Below are 21,442 nucleotides of genomic sequence, written 5' to 3' on the forward strand. Positions count from 1 at the left end.
TATAACTTCGTTTTCTTCCTTGTAACGCTACCATAACCACCGCCACTACCAATTGCCCCGACTAGAACCAAGACTGGCGAGAACAGAGAGACCACAATCTTCAAGGTCTTCGCTACCCATATTCGTGATTAGAACTGTAAAGCTTTAACCGGGTGGGCGATTCAAATAATTTTCTCAGACCTGAGTATTTCCTATTCGATAGGGGCCTTCAAATCCTTAAGATCGTGATATTGTAAACGGTATCCACACAATTCTTATGCGTGAACGAGGTTTCCCTCTTGCTTTTCATAGCGAACGAACATACGCTTAGATTTCCTTGGGCTTTTTACAGCAATTTCTTTCCCTACCTGATAGTGTGGAAGTGAATTTTTAAATTGACTTGTGGGGCTCTAGAGAATATAGGAGGACTAAGTTGAGCTGAACTTATTTCTGACCCACCATCGACTCTTAGCAATCTTTCCTTCCTAATAATTAGGCTTAATTTATGTGTGAGGCAGTAGTTAGTTGGTTAGATAAGTGGATCGTCGATAACTAACCTAACTTAGGTGATTTTCAATCGGAAACTCGGTCCACCCGGTCCCGTACCGGAGAATCCGTTCCGCCCGCTAGCCACGTATGATGCATCATACATGCATCCTTCGTGGAATGATTTCATTAGCTGCTTTCGCTATCACAGTGTGGACTAATCTTAAAATTATTCAGGCACTCCTTTTGTGCAGCTTGATATCACGGATGGACTTTACTGAACAACCAGACTTCTGAAACCGTTAAACCTGGCCATTTTCTTGCACCTGAACGTTATGTATAGTGAATTCACTGTAATAAATTATCTAAATGGATGAGGGGAGTGTGTTGACAGAAATCTAGGCCACCCGTCCTAAAAGCATGTAATGTGAAAGCGACTCAACTGTACTGTCACAGAATTGACAGAGACACAGCGGCGATGCTAGCTAAAGCCAGTGAAATTGCTCAAAAGTGAGTCCCACTGTAGGTCGTCGATAGGGAATGTCTCACCCAAATCACCGTAGATAGAAGGCCAGACTGAGGGTGTCATGGCAATTTCATTGGCCTGAACTTCCATCATGGACGTATCCTGCCTTACGTCTTGGGAAGGCGCAACTCCAACGACTGCTCGGATTTGATGTGGATAACAGCGTGCCAACAGCCGCATTTTAGAACAGATGCTCCCTAAAATATCCGCCTCCTTGTCTGCAGCGGACATTCCGCCGAACTTTGTCTCCAACGCATTTGCAAGCTCTGTAATAAGGCTGGGATACTCTGCTGCATCAACAACGGCCCGGACCTGAGCTTCCATGGAAGGGTCGGTGGTGCTAGTGATGAGTTTAAGAATGGCCATTATAGCAGTGGGCATGTAGCCTACCGCGGCACATATACGAGCACAGGTAGTGATTGTCATTTGGGCAATCTCCGAGGCTGGTAGGTTGCTGATGGCCCGAATCAGCTCCTTACTTCGCTGGATAACACCCATCAGCATGGTTGTCCGGACTGTGCTAACGGGCTTTGTAATCCACAGCTCCTCCCGAAGACATAATTCCTCGAGCCGTATTTCCACATATTTGATTTCCATGTGAATTATGTTCACTGCAGCCGGTCAGTTATTCCAAATCAATCACTGTGGATTCAAGACATACCTATCGACGAGGGACACTCCGAGAGATCGTTTTCTACACGTGCCCTCACAATATCAAATTGCCGCTGCAGGGCGCCGCGCGTAACTTGGACGAGAGCGCTACCACCACTTGGTTGGATCGAAGCGTAAATGTCATCCATCGTTGCCAAGAAAATTTGTAAGTGGATAAATGGTGCAATCCACCGGTCCGAATGATGCTCGGTAGAGGCGATACTCTTTATACACTCATCCGTTCGAGCGTCATGTTTCATGACACTTGGCCGGCCAAGGATGCTACAGAGGCTAATATACAGTCAGCGGAAGCCGCATCTACTAGCGGAGACAACCTCACCTAGCAGACAGCCAATATGTACCTAGCAGCGCCCGTTGCTCGTCCGCATTTAGACTGGGCTTCCTATGAAGTCCCAGATCATACAAAATAGACACACAAAATTGAATCAAGAGCAAAAGTCGAGGGTGATGTCTCTCTGCTGGGTATGAGTACCATGCACAGTGAACCAATAGGCCACGAAGCAACTCAAGATTTCTCTCAGAATGTGCCACGAGTCTCTGCGTAACGTGGTTCATAATCTCATCAGCGACAACTTTGCACAAAGGATGCGAGCTTCCTGTGGTCGCCGCGACGACGGACAGAAAAAGAAAAGGCTCTCGAGCCCTGAGGCTAGCGGCTGTTTCACTGCGGGCAATCAAGACAAATGGAAACTTATATACTAAGTCAAGCTGGAAAGTCATGAGCGAGCGTTCAGCCTCGGCTTCACTCAGAAGCCCTCGATCTACGATAGAGGGCTGGCCTGCCAGAACAGAGCTGGTCTGCGGATAAATACCGTGAGATGGGTCCTCAGCAGCATCTAGCAGCGCAGGAATGTCTGAAAAATCCAGCTCTGTAGTACGAGATGAGCCTAGGTCGTCGGGGAGGGGATTAGAAGCAACAAGGGGTGTTTGCCTGTTCTGTCGAGTCAAGGCAGCTAGCTGCGACATCAGCTGGCCAACCTTATTCTCTAGCACATCCACACGGCTGCATCCGTAATTAATACCAAAAGTGTGATGTGTGTTAGGAATAATTACCTTGGTGAGGCCTTGTGCCTCCGCTTCGTCTGCGGCAGGTCAAGGTATGTGCATGACTTGCCCAAACGAGCGCACCGCTGACACATATTATCGGCCTGAGGTGTGCATTTCGCCTTGACAGCTGTACAGGCCACGCAGGCCCTCCTCTTGACTGCGGGTGTTGAAGCGTTCATTATGGCGCATACGGAGCCGGGATGAAAACGGAGCGGTCGGTTGGCGAACAGTAAGCAGGAAGCCGTTAGACCGGGGAAACCGGATCATCCGGTCGGAACGGTTTGTAATCCACCCAAAGCACCTCTATCTGAATATAAAAGGACTATAAATGAACGAGTATTATGGCAGCATCAGCACTCAATCTATCAATTCATCAACAAGATATTGCTGTTTTTCACCTGGACTGAAAATCAACAATGTCCTCTTACGCTATCACCGGTGCCTCCAAGGGCATTGGTCTCGAGTATGTGCGTCAACTCGCTGCTGATGCGACCAACACGGTCCTGGCTATTGTGCGAGACCCTTCATCGTCCGGCATATCTGAGCTCGCCTCAAGTCTCCCCAACGTACATGTTATCAAAGGGGATGTTACGGACCCAGAGTCCATTCTTGAGGCTGCCTCAGCTGCAGCCCTGGTTACGGGCGGCAAGCTAGACGTACTTATCCACAACTCCAATGCTGTTGATATGGCCAGCATGTCCTTAAGCCCAACCCAACTTCCCTTCGATGCGCAAGAAATTCGAAGAATTTTCGACCCGCCGTTCAGTACAGGTATATACGGTGGGATATGGACAACAAACGCCTTCCTTCCTCTGATCGAAAAAGGCACCCAAAAGAAGATTGTGCACATCTCCAGCGCTATGGCGGATTTGGATTTGATCAATACGACTGGTATCAGCTATGGTGTCGCATACTCCATTGGCAAAGCCGGGATGAATGTTCAAGTCGCCAAGTACGCAGCCGAACTTGCTCCTAAAGGCATCAAGGTGTTGGCTTTGAGTCCTGGGTGGGTGGACACGTGGGAAGGTAAGTAGTCTTTTTTCCTCGCTGGAGTATTTATGGAAACTGATATAATCGCAGGAGAGAAGCCGCCTGAGGTAGTGCAAGCGGAATCAGTCATGTTGAAGCAGTTTCAGGCAGCCGAGCCCGCACTTAAGGGGCAGATTAAGCCAGAGGAGAGTGTACGAAAGAGCCTCAAGGTGATTGAAAGTCTGGATGCCAAGACTAGCGGCTTGCTCTTGAGTCACAATGGAAACAGGGGCACGTGGCTGTGATCGACGCTTTAGTTGTATCGGGAGCGGTATTGAACCTAGAAGGTCTTAAATTAACCATGAAGTGATCATATACTTAGCAAGATATAAATTTAGGGTCATACTCATGGCACTACAAGAAAAATTCGCGACAGTACGATGCCATGCCTAATTTGAAACGTGTTTACAAGCAGAAAATGCTATATCCGACATATGTGCACAGTGGTAGTTCAAAAATTCGGAACAAGAGATAAGCCTAGCTAGGGATACTCCTATCTCCTGTATTTTTAAAGATCTTTAGCCATGTCTTTTGAAGGGTCTTTTGAATTATCCTCTTAGAGTGCCCGAGTGGTATATCTCTATTTCCCTCTTGAAATATAAATAATAATATGATTTAAACCGTTAGACCAGGTCGTTAAACTTTGAAACTTCCCTGTACATACCTCCCTATGTAATATTCCCGCTCCTGCTGATGCCCCTGCTATCGTTATATCATTCTTTACTGAAACCTCTTCGGGAGTTTGGCTTCGATCGTCAGCCAAATCGAACCAAAGTGGTAATCCACCAGGCTAGTTAAGCCTAGAACACCGTAATGTTGGACTAGGGTGTAATATGCATACATAGAGAAAAGGGTCAAGAAGATGGTGATTGATTGGACTGACTCAAAGGCATAAGATACAAGATAACTTGCGGCTAAGAAGATTAAGAATATTGATTTACACCCTATCGGAGCGGAGGATTTCTCCCGAAGGCAATTTTTTCTTTCTGAATGAGTTCCTCTTACCCTGGTTAATCAAGGAGTGTAGAGGTCACGAAAGTATTTGGATTGGCAAAAGGGTTTCGGTTCCAGTCGGGATATCCGCCTGCAGTGCTCTCACCAGGGCTTCAGCAACGGAGAGGACATAAACCCAAGCATCCTTCATCTTTGGCTTGTGACTGAGTACAAATTTCCTTCTGGATGCACAAGGTTTCTTGATCAGGATAAGGTGGCGTCATTTACCGAAATCAAATATCCCTCGCTTGGAGTCCAGCCCGAGGTCGGGTGTACAGTGGAGACTACAGGTGATTGTTCTCGAGAATTTCTTCGACCAACAGCTATCTCTGTGCGTGAAGGCAGCGGCAATATAAGGAAGTCTGGAATTTCAGAGATAGACCAAGCTTTTAATACACTGTGATCACCTAATAAAAACCAGAAAGAAAAGTTTGTGTCGCCGTCTCTTTTTGTAATTCTTTCCACCTGAAGATTTGTGGCGCCGATAACTGATGGCGGCTCAGGTGGTTACCAGAACACAACGAATTTCTCTTGTCACCTGTTTTGAATGGGAGATTTGACAACGCAATCAAGAAAAAAATGCACTAATAATAAATGAAAAAAGTCTGAAGATCAATGGCAGCTCCTGGAAAGCCAATTTGGGGCCAGCAAGACGGTATCTCACTCCGAGGATAAAGCGGCAAAGGCCAAGACAGGTTGGGTATCCTTAATCGAGCAATACGAGCTTCTTCGAAAGTTGGTGTCAATGAGGGGCCGGTTTGAGGCAAAACAGATAAAGCCCCGAAATTCCGCCGGATCCAATCGGTAGCTAGCGATGGAGGTACGACCACAGAAAGAAGAATATGGTCATTTTTGCCGAACCAGGAATTGTTTACGAACTATCCTGATCCACAATTGAAATCTTTCCCGCCGAGAGGCCTTTATCTAACTTTATTCTGAATTCCACTCCTGTCAAAAATCGCGAGGAACACCTGCGGTGTTCCGACCGGTCGGGCGTCTGGCCCGATGTAAGCCACTTGGCTCTGATTATCTAGCGAAATTCGGCTCGTTACCTTTCGGCATGCAGTGGATGGAAATTGATTTGCCGGCCAGCCTGATTCAGCCCCAAGGTCTCGAGTGAACTGATGGTAAATGCGTGCGGTATGACCGTCGAGATGCTATCTGTGGCAACTAGCATGTGTATGAGGGTCGTGTCAATTGACTCTTTTTTGAGGCATAGGTGATTCTCATCTGCGGTACGCACCATTGGTGCTTAGTTCTTGGATCATGGAGCCATCTACAGATCGACCACTGCTCACCTCTCTTCTGCGATCGGCAGAATCGCTTGGTGGAAAATCTCAACCGTCGAAAAGCTTGGCAAAGACAAGCATAGTTAAGCATTAGACTCCCGAATGCATTATTTTCGGCACACTTTCGCCTGTGGGCTCTGCTGGGATGAAATTTTCCGAATCCATACTTCATTAAATATCTGCTCAGCCACGAAATGGTCGTTGGGTGACCGAGACTGGTGAATTCATAGTGGTGTGTACGGAGTACAGAGTTCTTCGTAATGTTTCTTTTATGTAGCTGCACTTCCTACTGGACGGAGATTATGCCCGTTGCAGGAGTTATCGGCGTAAATCCCATTCATAGCCTAGCGAGATCTGGATTGAGATTAGGTACAAGGTACAAATCAGACCCAGATCAATATGGACGAACGAACTGTGGCTAAGTGGCGTACTGGAACTTCCGGTCCCGTGGGTAGACTATTGATGGTAAAGACTGGGCGAGAATCTAGAAGTGGAGCCTCGCAACCTACGGAGCACATAATGAGATATCAATCTATATTCGGTCGGCTCGGACGAAGCCGAGTGCCCTCTCAGATGCCCACAATTCAGCTGAACGACCCCATTTCTACTTCACGTGGTTCCTGTCTCAGGGGTTTGGCCCCACGGAAATGGACGAATCTAGCCACTTCGGGGTCGGTGGCATGCTACAGCATCGTGGAAATAGGTCTTCTCGTTGCGATGGCTAGCACGTCGCTTGTTTCTACTCCAGTGGCTTATGGAAAACCTAGCGGTGGTGGGGAAAAGCCACAATTTTCGCCATGCCTATGTATTCTCCCGGAACGATAGATATAAGATCTCACCGCGCAGTAACGATCAGAAGATTTTCTTGCGATACATGACCAGGAGGCTCGCTGGCCACCGGCTTTGATATAGCATACAATAAAGGAGCGCTGGGGTTCCTCTCGTTTATATCTTCCCATACCTCCTTGGGCTTGACAGGATGTGGGTTGCATCTCTGTTGGGTCTCGCCGGCCTGGCGACGGCTTCTGCAATCTCTACTCAGCCAGTATATACTACGACATCAGCATCGTCTTCGAGCTCAACTACCACTTTGACATCCTCCACGGCTTCACAAAGTAAGATCCCTCGGGCACAATGCGGATCAGGGGTCTATACTAATTCGTTTATTAAGCGTCGACGACCGTGGTCACCGTCGCAACGGATGGTAGCGGAGAGTTTACTGCGATCGGGGCCGCTATTTCCTATGCCCAAAGTCATGCAATCCCTAGCGTCACTGTCCTTGCTGGAACGTACACTGAAGCCATCACGGTCTCCGCAACGCCTACTGTGACCATTGTTGGTCAAACTTTGGCAAAGGACGATTACTCCCAAAATCAGGTCATCATCACCAACTCGGGAACAGTTCTCACAGTCAACAATAACGTGCAAGATGTCAACTTCAAAAATGTTAATTTCGTCAACACTGTGTCTGCCTATGGTGCCATGATCTTGAAGGGAAACAAGTATGCCTTCTACGACTGTCAAATCGTGTCCACCGGAACCCTTGGAATCACGGCTAGCGTTGGTCTTGGTGTCATTGCCAACTCATACATCGAAGCCCTGGACAAAGTCATTTACGGCGCAGCGAATCTTTATGTATACAACACGGAAATTGTTCCAGTCGATAGTTCCGCCATTCTGGCTTACATGAAAGGTACCAAGGACAGTTCGTCGAAGCTCTGGAACTCTACCGTGGTTTTCGATCATGTTACTGTTACGCAGAAGCCAGGCGCATCGAATAGCTATGTCTACCTTGGTGCTGCCAATGGGCCTGGAATGGTTGTTCTCTACCGCAACTCTGTTCTGGGAGGTTTAATTGCTCCTTCTGGCGGTCACAACGATGCCACGACTTTGGATGGATATAACCTCATTGCAGAATATGACAACACCGGTGCCGGGGCCTACTCGAGCAACGCTGCCAGCAGGTCCGGATTCGTCTCTCTCTTGAGCGCCTCCGACTTGTCGCAATACAGCATCAGTGCTGTCTTTGAGGCTGCTTATCCAAGTTACGCCACATCTGATACCCAATGGATCGATAGCTCTATCTTGGCTTCCATCCAGACGGCTGATGTGATCACAGCCTCGAGCTCTACTATCTCGACAAGCTCTACCACTTCTGTCGCCTTGTCAACGTCAGCTGTCACAACCTCCTCCGTCACTTCTACATCAACTGCTGCCACCGCAACATCCACTTTTGTGGTCAACCCAATCGCTGGTCCATACAAAAATGTCACTGCCGCCATCGCAGCTCTTCCTAGTGATGGAATGGAATATACCATCTACGTGATGAGCGGTACATATAACGAGCAAATCTCAATCACTCGTACCGGAAAGACCATTCTCCGCGGTGAGACCACATACGAGAATGATTACACCCAGAACACTGTCACTATTGAGTTTTCTGAGGGTGTCTTGACTAGCGCAGGTGAAGACGAGACTACCCCGGTTGTCAATGCCAAAAACAACGACGGCAAGGGTTTGGCCATTTACAATATCAACTTCAAGAACACGTATCCTCAAACATCGAATACCGCCGCTCTTGCCGCTGACTTCTATGGCAACGTGCAAGCATTCGGTTGCTCTTTCATCGGTTACCAAGATACGCTCCTCGCCAACAAGGGTACTCAGGTGTTCTCGAACTGTTACGTCGAAGGCTCCATCGATTTCATCTGGGGCTTCTCCACAGCGTACTTCTACCAGTCAATCATTGCCACAAACACACCTGGCGCTTGTGTTGCGGCCATGAGTCGGTCATCATCAACTGCGGCAGGTGGCTATGTTTTCGACAACTGTCTTGTCACGTATACCTCGACCTACGGGACCACCTACCAGGACACTTACCTGGGCAGACCGTACTCTGAGTACAGCCGAGTTGTGTACATGAACTCATACCTGGACAAGCACATCAATCCTGCCGGTTGGAGGATTTGGTCTACAAGCTCTCCTCAGACCGACTATGTCACCTTCGGTGAATTCAACAATACTGGGCCGGGTAGCTGGTCGAGCAGCCGTGCTTCCTTTGCGACCAATCTTACCGCCACTGAGGCTGAGGCTTACACCTTGTCCAACTTCATTGGAAGCACTGCCTGGGTTGACATGGATGCTTACAATTATGAACCGTCATATTCTTTGACTGGTAGTGCCACTGGCACAAGCGGCACCGGCACCTCGACCTCTACTGGCACCTCGACCAGCGTCGCTACCTCTACTGCCACGGCTATCTGGACTCATCCCTCGAGTGGCACCGTTCCCCCGTCAGGTGCTGTTCTAGTCAGTGTGTCTGGATCAGTCAACGGCTCATACAACAACCTCACCGATGCTCTGGCTTCGCTCCCTGATGACACCACTACTCAGGTGATTTTCATGTATGCTGGCACATATGATGAGCAGGTCCCTTCAATCAGTCGCAATGGCCCGGTCATGATCATCGGATATACCACTGGAAACCCTGGTCAGAGCTATGCCGATAACGAAGTGACAATCACCTTCTCCCGCGGACTTTCTGTGTCTCCTTTGCCTACCGGTCATTCGGATGCTGAGACTGCCACTGTTTCCACCGCCTCGACCAAGATCGCTTTCTACAACGTCAATATCATCAACTCGGACAATCTTGACGGCTCGGAGTCTTCTTACGTGACTCTAGCGGCATCAATATATGGAAACCACATTGCGTTCTATGGTATGAACCTCAATCTGCTGTCTAACCTGACCTGGTAATTTCAACTAACGTTCCGGACAGGTGTATACATGCAGGGCTGGCAAGACACGCTTTTGACTGGCAGTACAACAGGCTATCAATATTACGAGTCCTCGTATATTGAGGGTGCCATTGACTTTATTTGGGGTTACTCCAAGGCGTACTTCAAGGGCTGTACCATCGGAGCAAAGAGAGCCAAGTCCGCCATCACAGCTCAGAGCAGAGCTTCGTCCTCTGCGATCGGAGGTTACATCTTCGATCAAACTCTGTTCACTGCTGCAGCGGATGCAACAGTTGATCTTACTCAAACTGTGTACCTGGGCCGTCCTTATTCTGAGTATGCACTGGTTGTGGTCAAGAATTCCTACATCTCGGACGTTATCAACCCCTCGGGTTGGAAGGTCTGGTCGACTACGGACCCTCGCACCGACCACATTACTTTTGCTGAATTCAACAACTCCGGTCCTGGAAACTGGGAAAACAATGTCGCTGCACGTGAAGCTTTCGGAAATGCCACGCTTCTCACCGAGGACACGTATTCCCTGGAGACTGTTATGGATTCCACTGACTGGATTGATATGACCTACTGGGACTCTATCGACACGCCTACATCGGTATCGGGCACATCCGCCACGGCTACATCTACAACCACCGCTACAGCTTCGGCTACAGCTACTGCAGTGTACGACGGAACCACTCCTCCTTCTGGGGCTTATATTGTCTCGAAGACCAGTCTCGGAACAAACACCACTGTCTATGACACCATCCAGAGTGCTCTGGATGCGCTCCCTACCTCGTCGAAGATCACTCCTACCGTCTTCATCTATCCTGGAACATACGAGGAACAGCTTGTCATCAGCAAGTCTGGCACTGTTATTCTGATGGGTTACTCGGAGTCAACTTACGACTACTCCAGCAACCAGGTCACGATCCAGTATAACCACGGTATTGACACGCAGGCCGACGAGTCAAACTCTGACGGTGCAACTGTGTATGCCACTGGTAACTACCTCGAGGTAAGTGTTTTTTATTGGCTCTCTTTTTTCAAAGACACTAATTTAGTGACAGGCTTTCAATATCAACTTTGTGAACAACAACGGCACGGCAAAAGACATTGCCACCCTCGGTTTCGCTGTGAAGTCGAGCAAGTATGCCAGTCTTTATGGTAAGTCACACCATGTTCGATGTGTCTGTTATCTATACTGAACAGCAAAAAAGGCTGCCAGGTCAAGGGTAACCAAGACGCTCTGCTCATCAACGGTTATCTCTGGATGAGCAATGGCTATGTGGAGGGGAACATCGACATGATCTGGGGTAGCGGCGCAGCCTACTTCCTGAATACTACCATATCCCCCAACGAGGACGGTATCAACCTCACGGCCGATAAGCGTTCCACTAGCACCACTGCCGGTGGCTTTGTCTTCGACCAGTGCACCATCACTCCCGCTACCGGCGCTGGATCTCTTTCGCAGATCTCTCTCGGCAGACCCTGGAACTCATATGCCCGCGTTGCATACATTGATTCCTATCTTGACTCTTGTGTTGAGGCTGCTGGATGGCAGCAATGGTCTTCCTCGAGCCCACAGACAGATGGTGTCACTTTCGCTGAATATGGAAATTATGGTCCGGGATCCAGTACTTCAAAGCGCGCTTCGTTTGCCACACAGTTGAACAACACCGGCGCTGTTCAGTTCGAGCTGGATAATTTCTTTGCAAGCACCAGCTGGATTGACTTTACCCATGTAGAGGGCACTCCGTTCGTTGCAGGCACTAGCAACACCACCACCACTTCGGTTGTTTCGACGCCCGCTGCTTCCACGTCTGTCTTCACGGGAACTTTGTCCACCAGCTCCTCAGCCGTAGCCATAACGACCACAGTCGACGTGCTAACTACTTCGACTTTGTCTCTTTACAGCACAATCACACCCGTTGAGCGTACTTCGACAGTGAAGTCCACTATTACCTTGACAATCACGCCAGATGTCGTGTCCAAGTCCACAACAGAGAAGACGACCATTACATCCACACAAACTATCAGCGAGCCAACCATTATGTCGACCAAGACTTCAATCTCAACCGTTGATGTTGCCAGCACAATCACCCAACCTGCGAAGACAGAAACTTCCACCCTGAAGTCTACCACCACCACGACAGTTTTAGTGACCGGAAAAGCGACGACATCGACTATCAAGAGCACCGTTACCAGCACTTCGGTCATCACTTCTTCTGCACCTAAAGTAACCAGTACGGAGATGCAAACTACCACTAGCCTGAAGACGACCAGTGCCAAGGCCAGCCACACTACCTTGACTTCCACAGTGACAACGGGAAATGGAGGGACAACTACCATCTCAGCCAAGGCCACCACCGAAGTGGTTACCTCCACATCCACTAAAACTACAACCAAGAAGACTACCACGACCCTGAGCTGCGAGGAAACGGAAACTGCCCAGAAGAAGCGTGATATCCTACCTCGCGAGAACGGTGCCACTATCACGGCGTACACCACGGAGATTGATTATTTAACCGAGACCATGACAGTAACTCTACCAATCTCAACGGATACAATCACGGAGATCACGACCAAGACGACCTCGCTCAAGGCCTCGACCGTTACCAGCACGATGACATCCGTGGACACCAAGGTGTCTAAGACCACCATCCCGGCAGTCACCTCCATAGTCACAGAAGTGGACACGACGTCAATTGGCAAGACGACGACTCTGAAGGCCTCCACTATCACCGAAACTGTCACCTCTTTGATTAAGAAGACCGCCACTAGCACAGTTCCAGGTGAGACCGTCACCACCGTCAGCCTAAAGACGACCACGATCAAGAGCACCCAGATCATTCCCGCTTCCACAATCATCACGACCAAGACCACGACGGTGAAGAGTACGACTACTTTGCCGGCTGTGACCAGCACCACGGTCAAAACTACGACCTTGACGCTGCACCCTTCTGTGACTGTGACGGAGCGTGCCACGTCGACGTCAACCAAGGTGGAAAAGACGACTACGACTACGACGGTGGTTGCGACTAAAACTGCGAAGTGCTCTTGATTGTTTGATCGTGTCGCCGTGGTATAGTCTCTTCCACGCGCTTTTCGCTATTCTTTTTGTTGTAATTTTCTTGATTTTGTCCCTCTTTGTCATCGACCACTGTTTTCTTTCCGCTTTTCCCTTTCAATCTTTACTATTTTATTTATACTAGGCATAATTACCGCAGCGAATGCAGAGTGGGTCACAGATAATACCTCACTCTGTAATGGATAATAGCATCATCACCAATAGAGTCACCAATTGCATTGCGATCTTCTTGGCTGAGCTTTCAAAAGGAGCGGAATGTGAGGCCAAACCCGCCTCCTGGACACAGATCGACTGCTTCCAAGGACGTTTCCAAGAAGATCATGGACTACGGTGGTAGCGAGGGTCCGGAAACAAGCATCGGGATATAATATAATACATGTAAGCATTCGGCCAGATCCAACCCTAAGATTCTCGTATATCAAGGGGTATTGCTGGAGATGCATGTCAGAGACTCCGTTTCCCTGTACGCATTGTCATAATATGCCCTTTAGTCTGTCCAGCAGTGGCATTACCGCTTTCTGTAATCATTTGCTTTAAACCATCGCTTCATCCTTTTGAAAACGGTGGAGGTCATAGCATTGTGCATGCCACCTTCTAATTCAAGTTTTACGTCAACCCAGTGAGGGTGCTTCTTGAATCACGTAATCTATCGGGCATACGAGGGCGAGTTTTTACATTACAATTTAGTACGTATATTTATTCAACTGCGTCACCTGTCTCGGTGGATGTCGGATTGTTGTTGTTGTATCTCATATACTTACTGAACGAAGTCAGGAGGAGCCCGGCATGCTCTGCATAGATGTGGCAGCTTTTAGAGGTTGTCATAGACTACATCTAATACTATGATCTACACAAGGGTTCCGAGGATGAAATGTGTTCGCTTCATATTCGTAGTTTGTAATTACTCCGTATGGTCGTAGTCAGCGCGTGTTTCGCAGGCGCCCTTCCTGTAAGAATCTCGTAATTGATCACCGTCTACTAATCGCACCTTATCAAAATCAACTGGATTACCTGAAATATGAACTGAGTAAAGATAATATACCAAGTTAGAAATTTCCGAAAATTGAAGATCGTAAAATGCCTACAAATAGTTCTACCCGACTACCGCCTAACTTCCCCTTCCCATACTTTCGGCTGATCCCCAAGCCCTGTTCTAGGAGGATCCAACTAGTTCCATATGACATGGTTACACAGAACCTCGTATATGCGATGCAATGTACATGCGATGCAGATGCAATACACGTGCGACATCGAGGGCATAGTGCGATTATGATCGCAGATCCGTTGGACAATTGCGGACGATAAAATGATCATGTGGATAATATAATGATTATATGGCCAGAGAAATGGCAAAAGTAGTGAATTTCTAGCAGGAGTAATGATTATCAGATTCATTAGCCTAGCAAAATTGCCCTTGGGCCGTTGTGACGCAAGAAGAGGCTCTTGAACTAGTACTCGTCGAGGGAAAGATACACACTTCCGTACTATATTACATCATTGATGATCACTAGGGAGCATCTTACGATTGCGTCTCTTAGTCACTGTCATTAGAAAGGTGTGCTGGCATCTGAAAGCCCGAGGAGCTGGTCACTGGTTTGCAGCCTATAGTAGAGCTTTTGAAAACGATCGTCACATTATCACCGGAAGATAGGGTTAGATAGGATCAAGGTAATCAGCATTGAGCGTCAACTGCAGTTGATTTAAAGAAGTACAGAGAACACAGATAAGTGTTTAACACTATGTATCTCAAAATCCATCCCCACTCCATACGCACATACCCAAAACTGTTCTTCCGTCATCTTCAATTCTTATTATCCCAAAGTCAGTTCTTCTCGGCAAGAACAGCACGATCGGAGATGACTTCAAAGTTGCTGGATCGGAATGGAGTGACCTCCACCTTGGAAAATTTCCTAGCTGAGATTTTCTTCTCAAACAAAATGTCGAGCTCAGGTGCAGTGCGGCCCTTAGGCTCAGGTAGGCGGAAGAATGACCAGACAAAACAAATCATACAGAACGGCGCCCAGATGAACCCTCCTTTGCCCTTCAAGTTCCAGGCAGTGGGGTTGAGAATCGGAGGATTGAGGAAGTTAGCAATGATACTTGCGATGTTGTAACAGTTGCGAGCAAGCACAGCGCTCTTGATTCTCAGGCGAGTGGAAGGAATCTCAGAGATCAGACAGTAAGTGACAGGGCCGACCGTGAGATCGTAGGTGAAAACGAACACCAGGAGGAGGGCGGCTGACGAGTAGCTCAGACCGGGAGTAAGTTGGCTCGGGATACCCAGAAAGCCCACTATCATCAACACCGTGAACATAATGCCAAGTCCAGTAACAAAGAGCTTTCGTCGACCAACCCGCTGCATCACAAACCATGAGCAGACCGTTCCGCACCACCCAATAGCATTGACGCCAAGACCGAAGTCGAATGATTGGTTGTTATCGAAGTCGATTTGTTGCAAGAAATAGACAATATTGCCGCCATACCATATACCGCAGAAGACTTGGCACATCCACACGCAGCAGACAATCTCGGTGCGACGCCGGTCAACTCCCTTGAGACAATCCCAGTAGCTCACACCTTCTCGGATTAGCTTCTCGTGGGTGTTCGTGATGATCATCAGCGAGACAGCGTCATTGGCATCATATTCAGAGTCACCAGAACGGGCCAATTTCGTAAGCGATCGCTTTGCTTCGTCAATCTTGCCGTGGCGGACTAACCACCAAGGAGACTCAGGGGCAAAGAGAACACCAATGATGATCGGAACTGGCCAGACCCATTGAATAGCATAAGGAATTCGCCAAGCCCATTCATCGGTACGACCCAAGAGACCTCGCAGAACTCCAGTCGAGATGAACTGGCCGGTGACCCAGCAGAGATTGACATAAGTGGTCAGGTACGGACGCAGGACAATGGGGCTAACCTCGGCGGCATAGGTAGTTGTCAAGGTTTGGAACGCACCCCAAGGGATTCCACAGAGAATCTCACCGGCGAGGAGCATTCCAATGTTGTTGGCGAAGAACATGATAAAAATAAACCCGATAAGCGAGACCAAAGCGCCGAGCATCGTCTTTTTGTAGCCCCATCGATCCGCAATGAGACCAGCAATCAGAAGGCCGAGTATTTGTCCCACGTTTGTCGCGTTCTGCAGTCCAGTTTGCCAATTTGACGTGACTTGATAGCCACCTTCCTTGGAAGGAACACCGAATCGCTCCTGGAATGTCGGGTAGGCATAAAAGGAGCCGAGCAGAGAAGTGTCGTATCCCTCCATGATGATGGCAAGAGATAAAATAAAAGAGAACATAACTGCCTTCGGGAATAGCTTGAATGCATCCCAGTTGGTTAAGTTGTGTTCAAACGTGGATGCTCGACGAGCTTTTTCGACCAGATTGGCGAAATCTGGAATCTGCTCCGCCATTTGCAAAAGAACTTCATCATCAATTCCGATGGTATTCTCCCCCAGTGACTGAGAGGGTACGGCGAGGTTATGCTCAACATGACTGGCCGCCTTAAGATCCTCCATTTCGATATAACGGACGGGAGGGCTCCCAAGTATCTGACAGGCAGAAATATGAAAGGAAAATCAAGATCAGAGTACGCTAGGGATGGGCTTGGTAGAACGTGACAATATGAGGAGGAACATCGTGTTTATATCAACAATTCCTCAGCCCAAGCAGGACTTCAAATTGCTTACTCCTCTATGAACAATCTTTGCGCCACTCGGTCGCTGGAACTTTTCGTTTGCGGGGGTATTATTGTGGGGAAATACGGTTGACAGGTAAAAATTTCGAATATTGCGTCCGAAAATGGCGAGATAACTAGCGTTATGAAAATTAAGTTTGATTGACTGAAGCGAGGAAAGGATCTGATTGGATGTCTCCCGCTATTTCTTTCGCTGCGTTTCTCGGTGCAACTGAGCGCCGACGTACGGGAGAGGGTCAAGCTCGATGAATTTGAGAGTTTAGGCGAACTCTGTGGCGTTTCAGGGAGATTGGTCACGCTGGGTTCTAACAAAGAGTAGCTTCGCCAATAGCAGGACTGTCCTGCCATTCAAGCGCACCGGCTAGGGTTTCATGGTTCATGTCACAAGACGGTCAGACAACTGACTCGGACTTAATCAGCGTTGGGCCTTTCCTCCAGATTACATTGGTTCAACCAAAAAAAAGATCGCTGGAAGTGCGACAACAAGCCCGGCGTAGGGGCCTTATTCGGTGTAATTCTCGCAGGATTTCGGGACGTTTGTTTATGCATTGATTTTGAATTGGAGCGAGGCGAACGACAGTCGTTACTAATATCGCCAGCTTTTTCGGCTTAAATAATATATTTCGTGGCTCAACCTTAGCACATGACGCGCAGGATGGATGCTAAATCAAGGAAAGCATGCAAACTACATTACATCGGGAGTTTATGTACTTAATTTAGGCGATGATTGAATGATAACTTCGGAGCCAAGGTCATTAGATAATCTGGAGAGCGATCATTAGGTTGTCTTGAGAACTACCCCAGATCATCAGATCATCTGCGATCGTCATATCATCAGATCATCTTAAACTGATCCCCGCATTTTTGAGATTTCCAGGGGCCGTTTGCGGGGGTTCCATGCCTTCCATACTACGTCAGGAGCGTAGAAACATGAATAGCGACCACTATATAAATCGCAGGAGATGGCCCTAATCTAGACAAACAGAACGATACAATATAGTAACAATTTCGAGAAAAAGAGAATCAATATGGTCTTGCCAATTATGCTTTCGTCGCAATTACTCTTGTGGGCCATGTATGCTCCACTTCTCAGTGCTGCGGCTGTGATCGGTCAGCGATCAAGCATCACTGCAAGGTCCACCACAACCAAGGCTGTATTTGCTCACTACATGGTACTTGAGAAACCATCATTCCCTTTATTATAACGTGTTCCTAATCATGAATAGGTCGGTTCGATGACCTCGGATGAAGCTGTGACTGACGTTCAAGATGCTATGAATGCCGGATTCGATGGATTCGCTCTTAATACCCACACTATCAGCTCTTCCGACACGTGGAACACCGATGCACTCAACTACCTGTTCACCGCGGCATCAGGGACCAACTTTAAGCTCTTTATTTCATTCGATATGAGTTGGGGTTTGGATGTTACGCAGCTTGCTGCTTTCTTGGCACCCTATGCCGCTAAAGACGCATACTATACCGTCAACGGGCAGGCCTTCATAAGTACCTATACGGGAGGCACCCTTTCAAATTCTGCTTGGAAGTCAGGACTCATTGACCCTCTAAAGTCAACCTACAACATCACTCCATACTTTGTTCCCAATTTCGATGACTTTTCCGGTTATCCGACCGGTGTTTTCAGCGCCTATCCCATCCTGGACGGCGTCTTCAGCTGGGAGTCAGCATGGCCATCCCCCGGAACCACTCCAGTCAATGTCAGTGACACAGTGGATTCGGCGGCCTTGCAGGAGGCACATTCCGCAGGCAAGACCTACATGATGCGTGAGTCGATCCCAATTAAATTACCACATTTGGAAGAGATCAAGGCTAAGAATAGTTCGAAAACAGCCTTATCATCTTATCAGTTCAAGTATCTCGGCAGTGGTCAAGACTGGTACCGTATTGGAGAGGTCAATCTTCCTGAACGCATGGGCCAGGCCCTGCAGCTGCAACCCGACTTTGTCGAACTCATCACCTGGAATGACGCCGGAGAGAGCCACTACGTGGGCGACGTCTGGCAAGAACAGATTGCCGGCAGTACCATCGGCGATTATAGCAACGGCTTCGATCACAAGGGATGGTTACAGATTATCACACCCTTCATCCAAGCTTTCAAGGCTGGCGCAACAAGTATTTCCCAGATCTCTCCACCCAGCACTAACCCGGTCGGAGCCCTCTGGTATCGAACGCTTTTGACCAGTGCCAGCTGCTCCTCGTCCATTTCCAACTATCAATCAGCACGCGATACGGTGAATTTTGCCGTGATTCTTCCTGATACCGGCTACACAATCAATGTCTATAGCAACAGCAATCTTATTGGCACCTTTGTCGGTCAGAAGGGATTGAACTACAACAGCGTACTAGGGCTGGCAGCTGGCAGTGGACAGAAGATTGAAGTGGTTGATAGTTCGAATAATGTTGTTGCTTCCGCCACGGGAACGAAGAGTGTCTCGACTGAAAGTTCGAACGCGACTTGCAATTGGAATTACGAAGTTGTTGGCCTCTCTTGAGATAATGTGAGTGTGAAGGTTTTGGGGAGATCAGCCACTAAGAGCAGTATTTTTTACATCGAGGAAGACGTGGACAAACTGGAACGATATTGAGATACTGCCATCGACCAATGGAAAAAGTGATCTTTCAAACCGGAGTATCTCTACTGTGACTAGTGGCTGACGGATGATTTGGCGGTGACGGTTGGCTAGCTGGCGAGTTTCTTCTCTGGCTTTCTGGACTTACTTTGTTTGGTCATATCTTCTCTGTATATGTTTGATCTCTTTGTATTGTTTGGTCCATGTCTTTGGCATGGGAGGAAAGCTGCCTATCATGATTATACCCCTGCACTCGTTTATGGCCTTTTTATTAGTACATGCATTTTTGACAGTCGTTACTAGAATCAATTCGATCTGTTTTTTTTGCATTTTGTTTCTGCTCGCTTAATCCTTGTTCGATTACCCACCCTACTCCAGGATTCGCTTGGTCATGCGGTATACCTGGAGGGGATATCGTATACCAGCGTTCTGCTACATATCCCGATGGTGGGGCTTTTGATCCCAGTCCACCATCCCGCCGTGTTTCTCATTTATGTCTCAACTTGTCTATTTTGCTAAAACTACCATGATCGAATCACCTCGTGCACTACTTAGTGTTAAGCTTTACCTATCGCATAATTTGCTTTTGACTTCTTCGATGAATATGCAATCCCAGGATTGATGGGAAAAAAAGCAGTAATTTTAATATGGAGGCTCCCACTGGGTGCATTCATTTTCATGACGAGAGGAATATTGAGTCTTCAAGTACCGCCGGGTCCCCCAGCAGGTGATTGCAATTAATGCTATGATATTGACTCGGGCAGCTCTTCCTGTTCACAAAGTTGTAACATCGGAGGCAAGGGGATTGAGGATGGAATTTGTGACAAACGTTGGTGTAGTAAACATAGCCTCTCTGATTTTGTTCCTCCAACTTGCGACAATAATTTTTCGATTGCAAGAACAGCATCAAAAGGGCCAATGCGACAAGTCTGATGACTTAAAAGGTTAGGCATACATAGCATGAAGTCGAGCACAGAGTTTGCGACTTGGAGGAGCTTTATCTCCTATGCGAAGAGGATTGGATTAGGACGCCTATTTTCAACATTAAATGGAAGAAAACTTCAATGGCTTACCATGCCGTACCCATGGCTACGCAAAGAGCCTATGGATACGTGGGAAAGAGCTTCCAAATAATCCTTGGCGATGGATAAGGGATAGTCAAATGATAGTGGTTCGATAGATGTGGATGAGGAGAGCATGAAGCGAGAAGCTGAGTACTGCCACAGCAACGAACGGACCCATGCTGAAGTAGTCAAAATATCCACATACCGTATTTCGGACGTAAATTCGAGCGCCGGTATTTTGACTTGGATTTGTTTTTGAATATCTGATATACTATCCTTTGTATACACATCTTTTGCCTCGATAGCCTTGCTTGTGGTCGGGGGTAGGAAAAGGAGACGCTGTACATGCAAGAATAATTGAACAAGAGCGCAGAATCCTGCATATAGATTCCCGCGGGAGCTATCGTACCCGATTTCGGGGAGATTCGGTATTCTGTGAAGTGTGATTGGGAGATCGTGTTGGATGCAAAATGTCCTGTCCCCATAATCCGAGTGTATCGATTAGATTCAAAGTTTGATCAATTCGCAGAAATTCACAGAGAGTTGAGATACCAACCTTTCCGTTACAAATAGGACCCAATAACATCGAAGTTCCAGTTGCCACTGCTTTGACTGTGCTGAATCAGATGGGGGTGTATGGCATAGATGCATTAGGTCTGCGTATGTGATTGCCTCACGGAGCGAGATTGTAGCCGGTGTGATTTGATCTCGATTGGCATAGTACATGTGAAGGAAGACGGATGTAACAAGAGCCTCGAGGGATGGCTCTTGGTGATAGTGCTCCAGTCGAATGCGAAGACATTCTTTGGCAAAGTCGTCGGCTGTCGCAGAGAAATCTCCAGGACACGGAGTTGGTGTGAGCCAAAGGCGAAGTTGTGCCAATGTCGCAGCACACAAGGCAGCTGCTAGAGCATGCGAAACGGGGTCATTATCTGGGTTGTTTAGTTGGAATTTCAAATGCTCAACATCGGCGATCGGCCAAATATCATGAAGGCGCGCTTGAAACACATCGAGCACTTCGTAGTAAGACGAAATTGAGATGCGAGAATTTGAAGTGCGAAGGACTGCGCTTTCGACCGCTGGCGTCAACACTGGAGTGGCCATTTCAACGTCTGCTGTGGCTCCTCGTTGGATCTCTTCGATTTTGCGGGCAGTATCCGATCGAGGCCCTTTGGGGCCGGGTCTCTTGCGGACTCTCAAATAAGTACAAGTTTGTTGTCTAATCAGGCAAGTTTGACATGG

General features: G+C 48.0%; 5 protein-coding genes across 5 annotated transcripts; 3 read left to right on the forward strand and 2 right to left on the reverse strand.

The window, feature by feature from the left end:
* Positions 1–946: 946 nt before the first annotated feature.
* N7496_009234 (Zn(II)2Cys6 transcription factor) lies at positions 947–2,889 on the reverse strand (the record flags this gene model as incomplete). The annotated part of the gene is made up of 4 exons (XM_056702148.1): positions 947–1,602; positions 1,653–1,933; positions 1,983–2,666; positions 2,717–2,889. 4 exons carry the CDS (start codon positions 2,887–2,889, stop codon positions 947–949), a joined length of 1,794 nt encoding a protein of 597 aa, XP_056551148.1.
* Positions 2,890–3,126: 237 nt separating this feature from the next.
* Positions 3,127–3,984, forward strand: N7496_009235 (SDR family oxidoreductase; the record flags this gene model as incomplete). Its single annotated transcript, XM_056702149.1, has 2 exons — positions 3,127–3,736; positions 3,791–3,984. 2 exons carry the CDS (start codon positions 3,127–3,129, stop codon positions 3,982–3,984), a joined length of 804 nt encoding a protein of 267 aa, XP_056551149.1.
* A 3,016-nt stretch (positions 3,985–7,000) lies between these two features.
* Positions 7,001–12,800, forward strand: N7496_009236 (putative pectin methylesterase; the record flags this gene model as incomplete). Its single annotated transcript, XM_056702150.1, has 6 exons — positions 7,001–7,136; positions 7,193–9,739; positions 9,800–10,773; positions 10,826–10,922; positions 10,976–12,550; positions 12,637–12,800. 6 exons carry the CDS (start codon positions 7,001–7,003, stop codon positions 12,798–12,800), a joined length of 5,493 nt encoding a protein of 1,830 aa, XP_056551150.1.
* Positions 12,801–17,618: 4,818 nt separating this feature from the next.
* N7496_009237 (glycoside hydrolase family 71 protein) lies at positions 17,619–19,058 on the forward strand (the record flags this gene model as incomplete). The annotated part of the gene is made up of 2 exons (XM_056702151.1): positions 17,619–17,717; positions 17,772–19,058. 2 exons carry the CDS (start codon positions 17,619–17,621, stop codon positions 19,056–19,058), a joined length of 1,386 nt encoding a protein of 461 aa, XP_056551151.1.
* A 1,649-nt stretch (positions 19,059–20,707) lies between these two features.
* On the reverse strand, positions 20,708–21,304 carry N7496_009238 (fungal specific transcription factor domain-containing protein; the record flags this gene model as incomplete). Its single annotated transcript, XM_056702152.1, has 1 exon — positions 20,708–21,304. The coding sequence occupies one exon, from the start codon at positions 21,302–21,304 to the stop codon at positions 20,708–20,710; it is 597 nt and encodes a 198-aa protein (XP_056551152.1).
* Positions 21,305–21,442: the final 138 nt, after the last annotated feature.

This window comes from Penicillium cataractarum (assembly GCF_028827025.1).
Source record: "Penicillium cataractarum strain IBT 29864 chromosome Unknown utg000008l, whole genome shotgun sequence".
Classification (NCBI taxonomy): Eukaryota; Fungi; Ascomycota; class Eurotiomycetes; order Eurotiales; family Aspergillaceae; genus Penicillium; species Penicillium cataractarum.